The sequence below is a fragment of the Pygocentrus nattereri genome, chromosome 4 (genome assembly GCF_015220715.1).
Source record: "Pygocentrus nattereri isolate fPygNat1 chromosome 4, fPygNat1.pri, whole genome shotgun sequence".
NCBI classification, from domain to species: domain Eukaryota; kingdom Metazoa; phylum Chordata; class Actinopteri; order Characiformes; family Serrasalmidae; genus Pygocentrus; species Pygocentrus nattereri.
In genome coordinates this window covers 40,973,630-40,987,253 of record NC_051214.1, presented here as the reverse complement: position 1 = coordinate 40,987,253, position 13,624 = coordinate 40,973,630, and the positions used below count along the sequence as shown (strand labels likewise).

General features: G+C 41.2%; 1 protein-coding gene across 17 annotated transcripts in view; it reads left to right on the top strand.

Annotated features, from left to right (window-relative positions):
- Positions 1-4,703: 4,703 nt before the first annotated feature.
- afdna (afadin, adherens junction formation factor a) overlaps positions 4,704-13,624 on the top strand; it is a 137,594-nt gene continuing 128,673 nt past the window's right edge. For 14 of the 17 annotated variants that reach the window (XM_017721727.2, XM_017721734.2, XM_017721723.2 and 11 more), the window contains exon 1: positions 4,705-4,956. In XM_017721727.2, coding sequence (XP_017577216.1) covers positions 4,855-4,956 — 102 coding nt within the window. In that variant the 5' untranslated portion in view covers positions 4,705-4,854. Of the gene's footprint in view, positions 4,957-13,624 lie in introns of all 17 variants that reach the window. The other 3 variants (XM_037537950.1, XM_017721719.2, XM_017721736.2) reach the window with 2 other exon arrangements.

The window sequence follows — 13,624 nt, the reverse complement described above, 5'->3', positions numbered from 1 at the left end:
GAATGTGCTGACAACAAAATCACACAAAAATCATCAATGGAAATCAAATTTATTAACCAATGGAGGCCTGGATTTGGAGTCACACACAAAATTAAAGTGGAAAAACACACTATAGGCTGATCCAACTTGTTTGATGAAATGTCCTTAAAACAAGTCAAAATGAGGCTCAGTATTGTGTGTGGCCTCCACGTTCCTGTATGACCTCCTTACAACACCTGGGCATGCTCCTGATGAGGTGGCGGATGGTCTCCTGAGGGATCTCCTCCCTGACCTGGACTAAAGCATCCGCCAACTCCTGGACAGTCTGTTGTGCAACGTGGCGTTGGTGGATGGAGCGAGACATGATATCCCAGATGTGCTCAATCGGATTCAGGTCTGGGGAACGGGCGGGCCAGTCCATAACTTCAATGCCTTCATCTTGCAGGAACTGCTGACACACTCCAGCCACATGAGGTCTAGCATTGTCCTGCATTAGGAGGAACCCAGGGCCAACTGCACCAGCATACGGTCTCACATGGAGTCTGAGGATCTCATCTCGGTACCTAATGGCAGTCAGGCTACCTCTGGCGAGCATATGGAGGGCTGTGCGGCCCTCCAAAGAAATGCCATCGCACACCATTACTGACCCACTGCCAAACCGGTCATGCTGAAGGATGTTGCAGGCAGCAGATCGCTCTCCACAGCGTCTCCAGACTCTGTCACGTCTGTCACATGTGCTCAGTGTGAACCTGCTTTCATCTGTGAAGAGCACAGGGCGCCAGTGGCGAATTTGCCAATCCTGGTGTTCTGTGGCCAATGCCAAGCGTCCTGCACGGTGTTGGGCTGTAAACACAACCCCCATCTGTGGACGTCGGGCCCTCATACCATCCTCATGGAGTCAGTTTCTAACCGTTTGTGCAGACACATGCACATTTGTGGCTTGCTGGAGGTCATTTTGCAGGGCTCTGGCAGTGCTCCTCCTGTTCCTCCTTGCACAAAGGCGGAGGTAGCAGTCCAGCTGCTGGGTTGTTGCCCTCCTACGGCCTCCTCCAGGTCTCCTGGTAGTGCCTCCAGCCTCTGGACACTATGCTGACAGACACAGCAAACCTTCTTGCCACAGCTCACATTGATGTGCCATCCTGGATGCCAATAATTTCCACTTGTTGTCTATTCCATTTGCACAACAGCTGTGAAATTGATTGTCAATCAGTGTTGCTTCCTAAGTGGACAGTTTGATTTACTTGGAGTTATATTGTGTTGTTTAAGTGTTCCCTTTATTTTTTTGAGCAGTATATATATATATATATATCTATATATATATATATATATATCCAAAAGTATCTAGACATCCTTTGTAACACCCTTGGTTGAAGTGATGTTTGTGATCCAGAGCTAATCAGCACCTGAGCTCACTTATGCTCTTGTGGCTGAATGCAATTAAATCCTTGCAGCAATGTTCCATTATCTAGTACAGTATAAAGCTTTCTTAGAAGAGTAGTGGCTGGCACTGCAGCAAAGAAAGACAAACTCACTATTAAAACCCTTGATTTCAGAGTAAACATTGAATGAGCAGGTGTCCTCAAACTTATGCACAGTGTAGTAGTTCTTTCAGTCACCTTTGTGTATTTAGAACGTTTTTAAATAACTTGAACTAAATTGAACTAAAACAAGCAACTCAAACATTCAAATCAAGGTGAAATCTGAGATTTCATGATGCGTTATGTATCTTATAATCGAATCAAATTGTTGTCACCCCTGACGGCCAGGAATGCAATATAACTTGAAGTATAAATGGAAGTAGGTTGCAGCTTTTCATAATCTCTGTTTCAAATGTTTACGATTATGTCACTAGAAATAAATTTCCTTTCCGTTCAAGGCTCATGGTTAAGCCACAGCTTTAAAGTGAGTGTGAGTGCGGGAGAGAGATAACGCGAAAGTCCTTTCAAAGAGCAGAAGCTCAGACCACAGCAGGAAACCATATAACCCTCAGCACTCTGCCACTTCCTGTTTCACACTGCCGCAGATACGCCCAGCTGAGATGCTCTGATTGACTCGCTGTTTCGATTGAGCTCACCTCGTACTGTTCACCACACAACTACAATCAGAACCTGGAAACTGAGGTGCTGTCTTCAAAGCAAAACCAGCATTCTTTGTTCTTTCACTGTTGCAGCCTTTCACAGATTGATTGCATAAGAATGCAGTAAAGATTTGAACCTTTTTATGTTTTCTTTCTGAATCACACGCTTCCTCTGTCTTCAGAAAAAGTATATTATTTGTACATTGTGTCTTACAATTCCGTGCAGCACTTAGAGAGCGCCCTTCGTTTATTTTATTTCCAGTCAACACAGCCTTTGAGTGCAAGGAGATATTACTGAGATTGGACAATCAGTAATATATATATAATATATATGTAAGAAGAAAGTCAAAGAAGAACAGGGGTTTCCAAAAAGGAGTTAAAAAATGACTGAAATATACAGAAAAGGCAGGACTCCTAAAACTCTAATGTCTCATAAACCACCAAAACCATCATCAGATAAATGGCACTTAAAGCTTTTATCTTCGAGAGAGAGAGAGGAGAAAATCAAGCTCCACTCTTGTTTCACATCAGACAAAATCCACAGGAATTTCTGTCCCTCCTTCTACTGTTAGAAGACAACTCAACACTATGAGTCCTAAAGGATGAGAACTGACCACCCCAAAGTCCAGACCTCAGCATCACTGAATATGTTTGGGGTTATTTGAATTATGAGAAGCAGAAAATGCATCCAGCTTCTAAGACTAAATTTTGAAAAAAACGAAAGTGAGTCTGCTGAAAAGAACAGAAGCTGTAAACAAACTGAAGATTTTGAGATAATCTAGTTGTTGAGGTTTCTGTGTAATTGTAAATATTCGATTTGTGTTTTTTTAATTAAAAAAAGGAATAACTTGTACTTAATTAATGCTTTGACTGGAAATTGTCAAAAAAAAAAGAAAATAGTCTCTGACTTTTGCATAATACCTTACATTACAAAAATCAAAACTTTCAAAAATTCCGTTCAAATGCAGATCTTGGTCCTCATAGCAATTAAAAAAACATGTGTGCAGCATTTTGGACATGCAATACTGGTTTGACTGATTTTTAATTGTCTTTAAACTAAACCAGTCCTGCTAGAATATATTGAATGTGTGTCTAAAGGTTTCACATCCAGATAGATTTCAGGCCAGAGATCTTCAAATCCAGAGTGGATCCAGAATCCAGTTTCCAGTCCTGGATTTTGTCATTTCTGACAGTTCACAGAATTGCTGATGTAACTTATTGGCCACCTAGTGTCATACCTCCCAATTATTACAAAATCCAGGGCTGGAACCTGGATTCCAGTTCTACATTTGAGACTCATGCTCTAGTCAGTGTCTAGATTTAATACCACATGTTGGAGCTCAGACTTGAGCTGTGGGCTCATCATTTAGTCTGATGTTCGCTGTATATGGCCACTTCAGCTGGATCAGCCTCTTTTACGCTCCCGGAGCAGGTCAGTGCTTGGAGTGACCTGTAAAAGGACGGATGGCTTGTGGACAATGCTGACACCCAATACATATCATTAGATCACCACATTGATTAATGGATCACCCTTTGGCTCTAACCTGGAATGGATGACCAGGCTTTGCAGCTTTGTACCCTTCACTGCTTTACATAATCCTCTGAGTCTGCACGACTGTGGATAGACACAAATAGCAAAAACACCGGCACTGACAATGCTGGCTTCTAAGGCACTGACTTAACCGACAGCACAGGACGTGATAAAGCGGTCTTCACTCCCTACGGTTTGGTAGGGACGCTCATAACCGTTTTCTACCGTAGCCATATTGGTTGCTATGGTAATAGATTGGGCGTGGTCAAGCCGTCTAACAAAGCGTTTATCAGGGGGCGTGGCGGATGACGCGCCACGTGTGACGAAAAAGGTTTATAATCTAAAAATAAACGTCCACAAATGACATTAACAGTTCAAATGCTACGTGGCTTTTTAAATGAAAGGTGTAAACGAGAGTTGGACTGTAAGCGGACATCCTGCAGCCTTTCTGGGACTAAAGTTGCTATTTATCAATGTCTGTAATAATGTTTTGTATCTTTTCGTGATGCAAAGCTTTCGGTTAAGAAATTATATCCACTTAGTTGTGATTTTAGATCTTTCATTTAGCTAATGTACTTCACAAACACGCGCGCATGCCCGAGGAATAATCCTGCTCGCGCACCTCAGCCACAGCCAGCTACTACATAGGAGGTATGAATCACTTTACCGAACCGATTCTTTCGACCTGTCCGGTTTAATGAGTCAGAAGTGCGATTCAAAGATTCCGTTTCACTATCATTACTCTTACGATTCGTATTCCTTTCATATACGAAGCTTGTACACGACTGACGCTTTGGGCTCGAAATGCACGAAACACAAATACACAAAAAAGAAAGCCAGCTACAGTCTGCAGAGGGAAAAAAGTAGGTAAACTCAACGAGTTTGTTCTAATATGTTGATATCTCGTACTTAATATGGTTATAGTTTTATAAGGATAAATCGTGAACATTGTGCTCCTTTTTTATTAGCCTTATAACCAGGATGCACATTTTAAGTAGACGCCTCAGAAAAAAAAAGTTTGACTTGTGAATCGGTTCGACTGATTCGTTGAGACGAACCAGTTCTAAAGAGCCGATTCATTCACGAGTCGAGTCTCAGCGCTTCACTACCGGCGGAGCGAGAGAGGAGGAGGAGGTGGAAAGCTGCGTCAACCGAGACACACCGATCACTCAGCCCTCCAGCTAGGGTTTTAAAGTTGTGGGATAAGAAAGGCTCTTTTTTGTTCGACAGAGGACCAAAAAGGGATTTTTGTTTCTCTCTATCGAAGATGTCGGGGAGCCGAGAGGAGGAGCGGCGCAAACTGGCCGACATCATCAACCACTGGAACGCCAACCGGCTCGACCTGTTCGAGATCAGCCAGCCGACCGAGGTGAGCTCGCAGGCCGGGTTTAAAAACCGAGCTTTCCGGGAGAAAGAGAGGGGGAAATCAGTTACCGTTACTATGCAGCCGAGGAACATCATTTCAAACACAAAAAGAAACAAATAATGAGTACACCGACGAATACATAGTTAGTAGTAAATACGAGGCTGAAGCTCGCTTCTTATTCGAATTTCCCGTTCCACCTTAAATGGTTGACCAGTTAAGGTGGAACGGGAAATTAGAATAAGAAGCCAACTTCAGCCTCGTATGATTCGTATAATGACTGCAGCGTTAACATTAAAACGTACGTGAAAATTGGCGAGGTTTTCACTCGACAGATAACACAGTCCAGAATCATGAATTCAATAACGTTAACTTAAGGTTTTAATCATATCAATAAATCAACGATAGCTGTGGATTCCAACCGTTACCAAGCAGCTAACAGTTAATAAACACCATTCTAACGTCCGAGAAAGGCTTACAGAGGCGTATTTCTACATGCTGTTCATATTCTGACCAACATTTTACACACTCTTGGTTGAATCCGAGGCAGAGGAGTCATAAAATGAGGGTTTTTTAGTATATCAGTAATCAATGAAATGGTGTAGGGAGAAAAGACGGGCGCCGGTGATGTTAACGTTAGCGGGCAAAGCCCGTTGTTAGCATAGCAAATATCTGAACGAGCTATCGTTGGGTTATAGGTTACTTTTTATGATAGGAATTAAGAGAGGCTCATTTTGTAATGTTGTCTTTTTGTCAATTGCCTGCATGGGCTGGCGAGCTCAATGCAGTTCAGGGTGAAGTGCTAAGCAGCTAACTCGCAGTACAAATTTAATCTCAGTCACTGTGAATAAGCTGGGTGTGCAGAGCTCTTGATGAAAATGGTCGGCAGTGTTGTCGCAGGACTGCTCTGGAGAGTATTTTGTAACCGTAATGAGGTTCATGTTGTAGCCACGTCTGTAAGACGGTGTCCGTGTTTTCGGTAACCGGCTAATAACAGTAGCTTAACGTTAGCTGGCTAGCCCTCTTAGCCTTCATTCTGCCGTGGAAGAACCTCGTAGGAGCTTAGCCAGCTAAACGGTGATTAAAAACAACAATGCTCTCTGTCCGGACTTGATATTTCTTCATATTTTGGTTGAATGACGTAACATTTGTGTCTGGTCTTTACCCTGTAAAGTCTACCTCATTGAAACGGATCTGTTTAACGGCTAAAATAACGCAGTCAGTGCTACCCAGGATAGTCGGTGTTGTCGCTGCCTGACCGGCTAGAACACTTAGCTGAGTGAAAAATTCATAGAGCTGAGGGCAGAAATGTCTGCCTCAAGCGGATGTCACATTAGTTTGCTTGACCTTTCTCAAAAATGACGCCTTTTTCTGCTTGTAATGCAGGCCTGATGTGCATCCATTTCAGTGTTTCTGCTCTATGGCGCATGTTTCCATTGCCTGACACCTGCAGCTGCAGAGGAGGAGTGTTGACCCCATAGCAGACTAAGCTATTTTTCATGCACACTTTGAATGTAGGAGGGTGTAGGATGGAGACACCTGTAGCTTCCGTGCAAAACGCACCATATGTTCAAAAGTATCTACACCCTTCCTCAAATCAGTGCTGCTTTGAGGTGCACCCGCTGTTGACACAGCTTGTATAATCTCTAAAAAGCATTGCCAGTAGAACAGGATCCGCCAGAGCTTCTCCACATGAGCCTCACGTCACCGTGCCCGAGCCCAAATGTTGGTTAGAAGGGTATAAACCCCCCAGCTTGGGTCCGTGGAGCGGTGGATCTGCGTTCTTTGGAGTGATAGATCACCACCGGTACGTTTGGGATGTGATGAGGTTGCATTTGTGATGCAGAACTAATCATCCAGAATCAGTACCTGACCTCACTTATGCTCTTCAATCAAATCATTCACAGCAATAATTCAACATCTAGTGGAAAGCCTTCCCAGAAGAGTAGAGGCTGTTATTGCTGCAAAGGAGAGACAAACCTCTGATTAATGCTTATGATTGCAAAAGAAACATTAGATAATATTATGTATGATGACAAGTTTAGACCTCTGGTTGAAGAAAAGACATCCCTGTTCCCATTTTCATATCCAAAATTGATTTGGTTTGGAGCTGAACTCTTGTGCAGAGCGTAGAGATGGTGAGCAAGTGCCTGGCACGGCCTGAAACCTCAACAGCAGAGTTCGCTCTTCAATTCCATGAATTCCAGAGCTCAGCAGACGTTTTCCTCAAGTGGATGATGTCACAACCATGTTTTCACTCCACAGCTGCGACTGACATAATCATTAGCTTTGCCAGCATCGTACGGGAACAGTGCCCTTCACTTAGACTGAGCAAGGAAGTTTACTCTAAGACTTTCAAAACTGTCTTGATGGTATAAACTGTCTTTAAGGTGTTAAAAGGATTTTAAGCCAAAGTACTATCTGGCAATATATGCAGTAAAAAGCAGTTTTATTTGGAAAGTGTTGGTCCGTGGCTAGACCTCACAAATATCCTCATTCACTGTGCTTTTCCCATTTTTTTGTGGAAGCCAGAAAGCCCAACTCTGTTAAGGCATATATCATCCACACACATCTAACCATAGACTTGTTGTGCTGAGCAGCGTTTGTGTTTCAATTGCAATTTCTAGAATGTTGTTTGGGTAATTTACCATTTACCTATATATGTAGTGAAAGCAGCATATTTACCAGTGTTTAGCTTAATAGTGCTATTCTTTAAGTGAGAGTCATAAACCTGAGGTTTAGACACTGTAGACCCTTGGACTGAGCACTACCAAACTTTGGAAGAGACTGCGAGCACTCTGGGTATAGAAACATGACTATCATTTGCTCTTTTGAGGCAAGTAGTCTATGGAGACTCATTATTTTGTGGATTTAGCTGTAGGCTTGTTAAGATCTAAGAGTAATACAGACCAAACACTGCTTAAAGTTTCTGGTACAAGGAGTTGTAATAAAGATATATTCTATGGTTTATCAACAGCGCAAGTTGCTTCGGTGGTGTGATCGCACTGACTAATGCGCTGAACTGATCTACTGAGGCTACGTTTGTTGAATTGAGCTCGGTCTGAATGCACAGATGCAGTTGTACTGCCCTCTTTCTGTGCAGGGTTCTTTTAAATGGATATTACTAAAGCCCTTACATGTAATTACCATTCAGAGCACATATTGCTGTATGTTGCAAGGACAAGAGCTGTGAATGTCAGATGATTCAAGTTGCTGCTTTAACTGCTGCTTTCTCATAGTTTGAGCTGGTTTATCTGTCCCTTTTGCACATACACATCATTTGTTTCTTGAGTTTGATTAAGCTGCGATGTGCATTTTAGGATCAATGAATTTAGTTGGTGGTCAGCTTTGGATTTGAGTTGTGACAGTTGGTTCAAACTGCAGACTCGGGGTTTGTATCTTGGGAAAACCCCAGCCCGTGTGTGATTTAGAGGCCCACCGCAAGCACTTTACTCTCCACTTCTGCATTGATTGCCATTAACTAAACAGCAGTCTGGAGAGCAGTGCTTTTGAGAGCCAAGACATGAACATGTTTTCCATATTTTAAAATCCTGATTGTTAGAAGTTTTGTCTGAAAACAAACGTCAGCTGCAGGCCGTCCCCACCCAGTTTGGAGTGCAGCAGCCTGATTGTTCTGCACTCTGTGCTGGATCCTCGCTGAAGTTTAGCTACATCCGCTTTGGCTGCTGGTGTGTATCCATTCCATGGCTGAAGGAAATGAGATTGTGGAAATGGTCACCTGGGAAACACCAGATTGTGTGTTGTTTGGGAGAGGCTGTCTGTTTCAGAAGTGAGAGATTGGAAAGAAAATGCATTTTGCATGATAAGTCTGTAGCCTGTATGCTAATGAAGACAAGATGGTCAGTTTAATGTGGAAATTCATAATTCTGACAGGAGATCAACAGTAATATTGAAATCTCATCACTGGGAGATAATTGCTGGATTAAAATAACATCGGACAGATATTTGGATTTGAATGAGATTTCAAACTGATATTTGATGAGGTATTGAACTCTGGAAGAACAAAACGTTTAGCTGATGCGGGACTACTGTTCAAAAATGTCTGCATTTTATTTGTTATTACTGTACAGTAACTGTTCAGGAATAAATGCTATGTTTCTCTGCATGGCCGATCAAGCTGCATTTAATGCCAATTTCTACATGTTAGAAATGTTTACATATTATTATCTGCAGATATGTACATAAAAATGTAAGATATCTGCATCAGCCCAAAATTCCCCATCACTAGTAATGGCCACAGATATGGCCATAATACCACTTTTTCATCTCACTGATACAATATTTCTTTTCTTTAGAAATTACTAAGCTCCTTATCTAAAGCACACAGTTGTTATATTAACGAGTCCCACAGTTGTGCTTTGATGTGCTGTTTGTTGTTCTTATGTTTATGTTTAACCTGTATGTGACTGCTGTTATCACATAGTCTTATAATTGTTATACTTTATGTTGTGCTGCAGTGAATCCTGTAATAAAGCTAGATTTTCTGCCGGTATTGGCCCGATGATACTGGGCACCAGCTTGGTGCCATATCTAATTCCACCTAAACCTTTTATTCTGAATGTTTTAAGTGGTCTTCTATTCGTGCTTCTTAATGGAATTTAAATGGTTAGTACATTTGTATGTCTGTGCACTCTCCGCAAACACCCAATGAGGATAAGTGAATTGGGTGCTTTGATCAGTTGTGTTTGATCAACGGGTGATCTTATATTATTTTAAACCATATTATATTATTCGCATAGCTGCGAATAAGGTGGAGGCATGATTTAAATTTTTTTTTTACTGCGTATAGGGATTAGCATATGGGATACCCCTGGAAAAGAGTAAAGCAGCTGTTTGGTGAAATGATAATTAGCTCTTTTACAACAATAGTTTTCAGTTTCTCACATCTTTGAATGAGGAATTCCGTTTTAGTACATTGATTTTATAATACCTAGTACAGCTGCATTCATTGTTAATCCTTAAGCTTTAAGAACTCTTTCCAGTAGAGGGCTAATGGATTAAATTATACTTTGTCCTCTCTAATATGGAAATGCAGGTTATTTGCAAGCCTGTAGCAGTTCATCCCTTTACTTTAAGAAAGTTTATGTGCGCAGATGCTGCTACAATCACCTTATATGAACTGAGCTCTCCAGCGCCAAGGAACATCAGATGCTGCCTTGATGTCAGTAGGGAATATGAGACTGCACAACTTTTCTGAGATGAGTATGTTGCAGAACTTCCCAAAAGCTCAGGAAAGATTCATATCTTGATCAATAATGCACATTTTCAGGTTTGATGTCATCTAGATTTTTTTTTTATTTTGAGGTCAAAATTTGGTGAGCTATGTAATATTTGTGTTTGACACCCTTTTTAGCCAATACATGCTGCATCCACACTGAGAACAGCTTCAGAAGGTGGTGGCATGTACTTGAGCAGGTTTTTCTGCAGAAGTCTTTGTGAAGGCTAATATGAACTGTCACCAGCTTACCACTCCCAGGCAAACTCCATGGTGATGGTTTTCCTGCTTCTAAATGTGCCCTGCGTGCACGCACGCTTCCTCTATCCTGAAGCATTTCTTCGTGTTCTGCACTGTAATTGTATGTGACATAAAATAGATGAGGTTATCCACAGCACCAAATGGTAGTAAACTGAGAGCGTAATCCACAGTTCTAATCTGCAGGGAGCTGGGAATGTGCTGGGATTAGCCTTCTTTTACTGTGCTTTGTGCCACCATTTTAGTGCCACTGATCACTTCACAAGGCTCTAAGGAAGCAGGGCTGAAGCAGTACATTACGAAACAATACACAGCAGTGCAAAAATGTGACAACTGTGAATCAGCCTCAAAGGGCCCATATCCTCTGAAGTCATCTTATAAAGTTTATGTAATTTTGCACACTAAAACTGGTCACTTTTACATGGCCTCTCCTTACAGGCTGTTTTTGTTAATGTGTCTTTAAGACTCAAACAATTTTAAAAAATTTAAAAAATTGGGAAATCCTGTTTTCAATGAAATAGACCGTTTTAAATGCTCAGTAACCAACAGCCTCTTTAATTAGATGAATAAGAAGTTAAAAATGGTCACATATAAATATTAAAACAATAAAACAATAAAAAACAAAGTATTGAATCACAATGTGAGCTAAGTGGAAGGTTACAAGAGAGTCTTGTTGCAGATCGCTATTACCGTGGAGCTGCAGCCTTGGTGTTGAAGGATGACCTGCTGAAACAGTGTTACGGGTTGGGCTCTCCTCCCAGTCACATTCTTGATTCTGTTTTTCCCTGCACACCTGCATTCTGCTCGCTCTGCAGCACACATGTCTTGGTTTTGGGTGCAGTTTTTGTCTCAAAGTTACTGGCTTGAAATTCTCTCTGCTTTACAGAGCAACAGGCAAGTTCATAATGAGGTCGGTTTGTCACCGAGGCATGTGTGTTTCATAAGGAGAGTTTTAACATATATGTGATATGAAAGTTAGTAGTTTTGGCTGGCGTTCTGACTATGACTACCCTGTTTTTTTTGTTTTTTTTTACATGTTGCTTCATATGTCATTCAGCCTTGCAGGGTCAGACCTAAAGCACGGTATGAATCAGCTTCACAGTTGGATCCACGTCGAGTGCAGGATTTTATGACTGAATTTCATTGGACCGGTCAAGTGCAGCTGCCAGTGTTTCATTACTCTAAACCTTTCTGTTGATGTGACGTGGCAACATCAGTAAATGACATGAGAACTAGCTAATGGTAACTACCTGAGGGCAAGAGGACGGAAATGGCTTTGCTATAGGAGATGGTCATTGAGCTTGCCTGGCTATTTCTCAGATGAACGCGCCCATGTTGTCTGCTTCCTCCCAGTCAGCTTTGATTCTTTTATTTGTGTCCTGGAGCTACTACCTGGGCATACATGATGGAGAGTAGAACCTTAAAAGGGGTTCTTCAGTGGGTTCATCATAAAAGACAAGTCATTAAATATTATTACTGTCCAAATTTTTTTCTCTGGTACAGTGGCATAAACAGCCTGTTTAATTCTAAGGGATAAAAAAAGGTTAGAAACGGTCATGTTAAAATGAATTACAACTGTTTTGGGTGTATAAAGTCACAAATATTTAGGACATGGGCCATGTAAATGGTGAAAAAATAAAAAATGTTACAGTTCATTCTTCATTGAAACACATGTATACATTTCTTTCGGGCTGCATGCAGCCTTTTTAAAATGGTTCTGTAGAGCCCCAAGATGGTCCTTGTTCTTACAACCTCTTTATAGCAATATATAGAATCCCTTTTTTCAAGAGTTTAGAAGTTATGGGACTGGATGGATGCTGTGTTAAAGGGGAGCCCTGTGTCTGTTCCTGGCCTTGGCCTGTCAGCCTTCATTAATCTCCTGGGAGGCACTGATGGTCAGTCAGCCTGTGGGCCTCACAGAGCGCCAACCACCCCACCCGCACTGCTCAGTGCGCAAGTGCCAGGTGACCTCACGGGATCCGGCGGCTTTCAGAGCTGTTGATTCTGTGTGTACTCTACTTTTTTTTTCACCCCCAGCTCATGTTGTGGTTTCTACAAGTTGTGTATGGGGCACACTGGTCATATTGTACAGAAGAATGGTATTAAAGAACGTGACCCCTTCTCATCTAGGCCTTATGCTTCGGCTTCTGTGAAAGGCTTATTCCATATGTGTGAATGTCCTCGGTCTGCCAAGTGTTTGTGGTGTCTCATATTTTGGAATGCATCTTTTTGTTTTTTTGTTTTTATTTCGGGCCTCTTTCTATGACAAGCTGTGGCGTTCTTGTTCAGTAGGCGTGTGTGGAATGCCTCCTCAGCGTAAGTGCTCTGAAGTGCCCTGCTTGGTTAGGTCTTTGTTTATTGCTCAGTGTTGATTGCCATGTTAAAAGCCTCAGAAAAAACTTCAGAGCCAATACAATAAACAAGTGAAAGGCTTCATTCCAAAATGCTCTATATTCATTTGTAGCAGTTTTGGATATAGCAGGATTTTGAAAAGAATAACAGCTGATGTGTAATGATTTTTTTGTTATTATTTATTTAGTAAAGGTGGGATTAAACATAACATAACACTGATATTTCTCGATTGTGTCGCCCAATTATAAAGTGGCTTTTAATATGTTAATAAGTGAACGAAATCCTTCCATGTTCACTTGCTTTTGTGGCATTTACCAATGCTAATAACTGATTTAAGCTTATTTGTGCCTTAAAATATTCACATTTGAATATGTAAAGTGTATTGTGTGAATAAAAGGGTTAAAGATGGATAATTATTATATTATTATTTTTATTTGACTGACATGGCGATTATGCGTGATTTATTGCATGTAACATTGCATGCATGTAAATATTTCACATTATTTAAGGACACCTTTACAATTGTGGGACAATACTATATGTCTATAAATTATATCTAATGTCTACTGTTACTGATGTACTGGATAAGCAAATGTTACATTTTTTTGTAGATGGTTATTATGCAGTAAAAATAGATATTTTAGCACAGTAGCCCAGTGTCACCTAAATATTTTGCTCTTTCACTGTACAATAAATGTCATCAGCTTTTGTTTTGAAATATCAGCGAAAGCTCTACATCTGGTAAATGCTTATTCTTTTTTTCAAAGCAGTTATTTGCCAATACAGATATGTTTGTGATAGAACTTTGCATTCGTACCTGCAATGGTA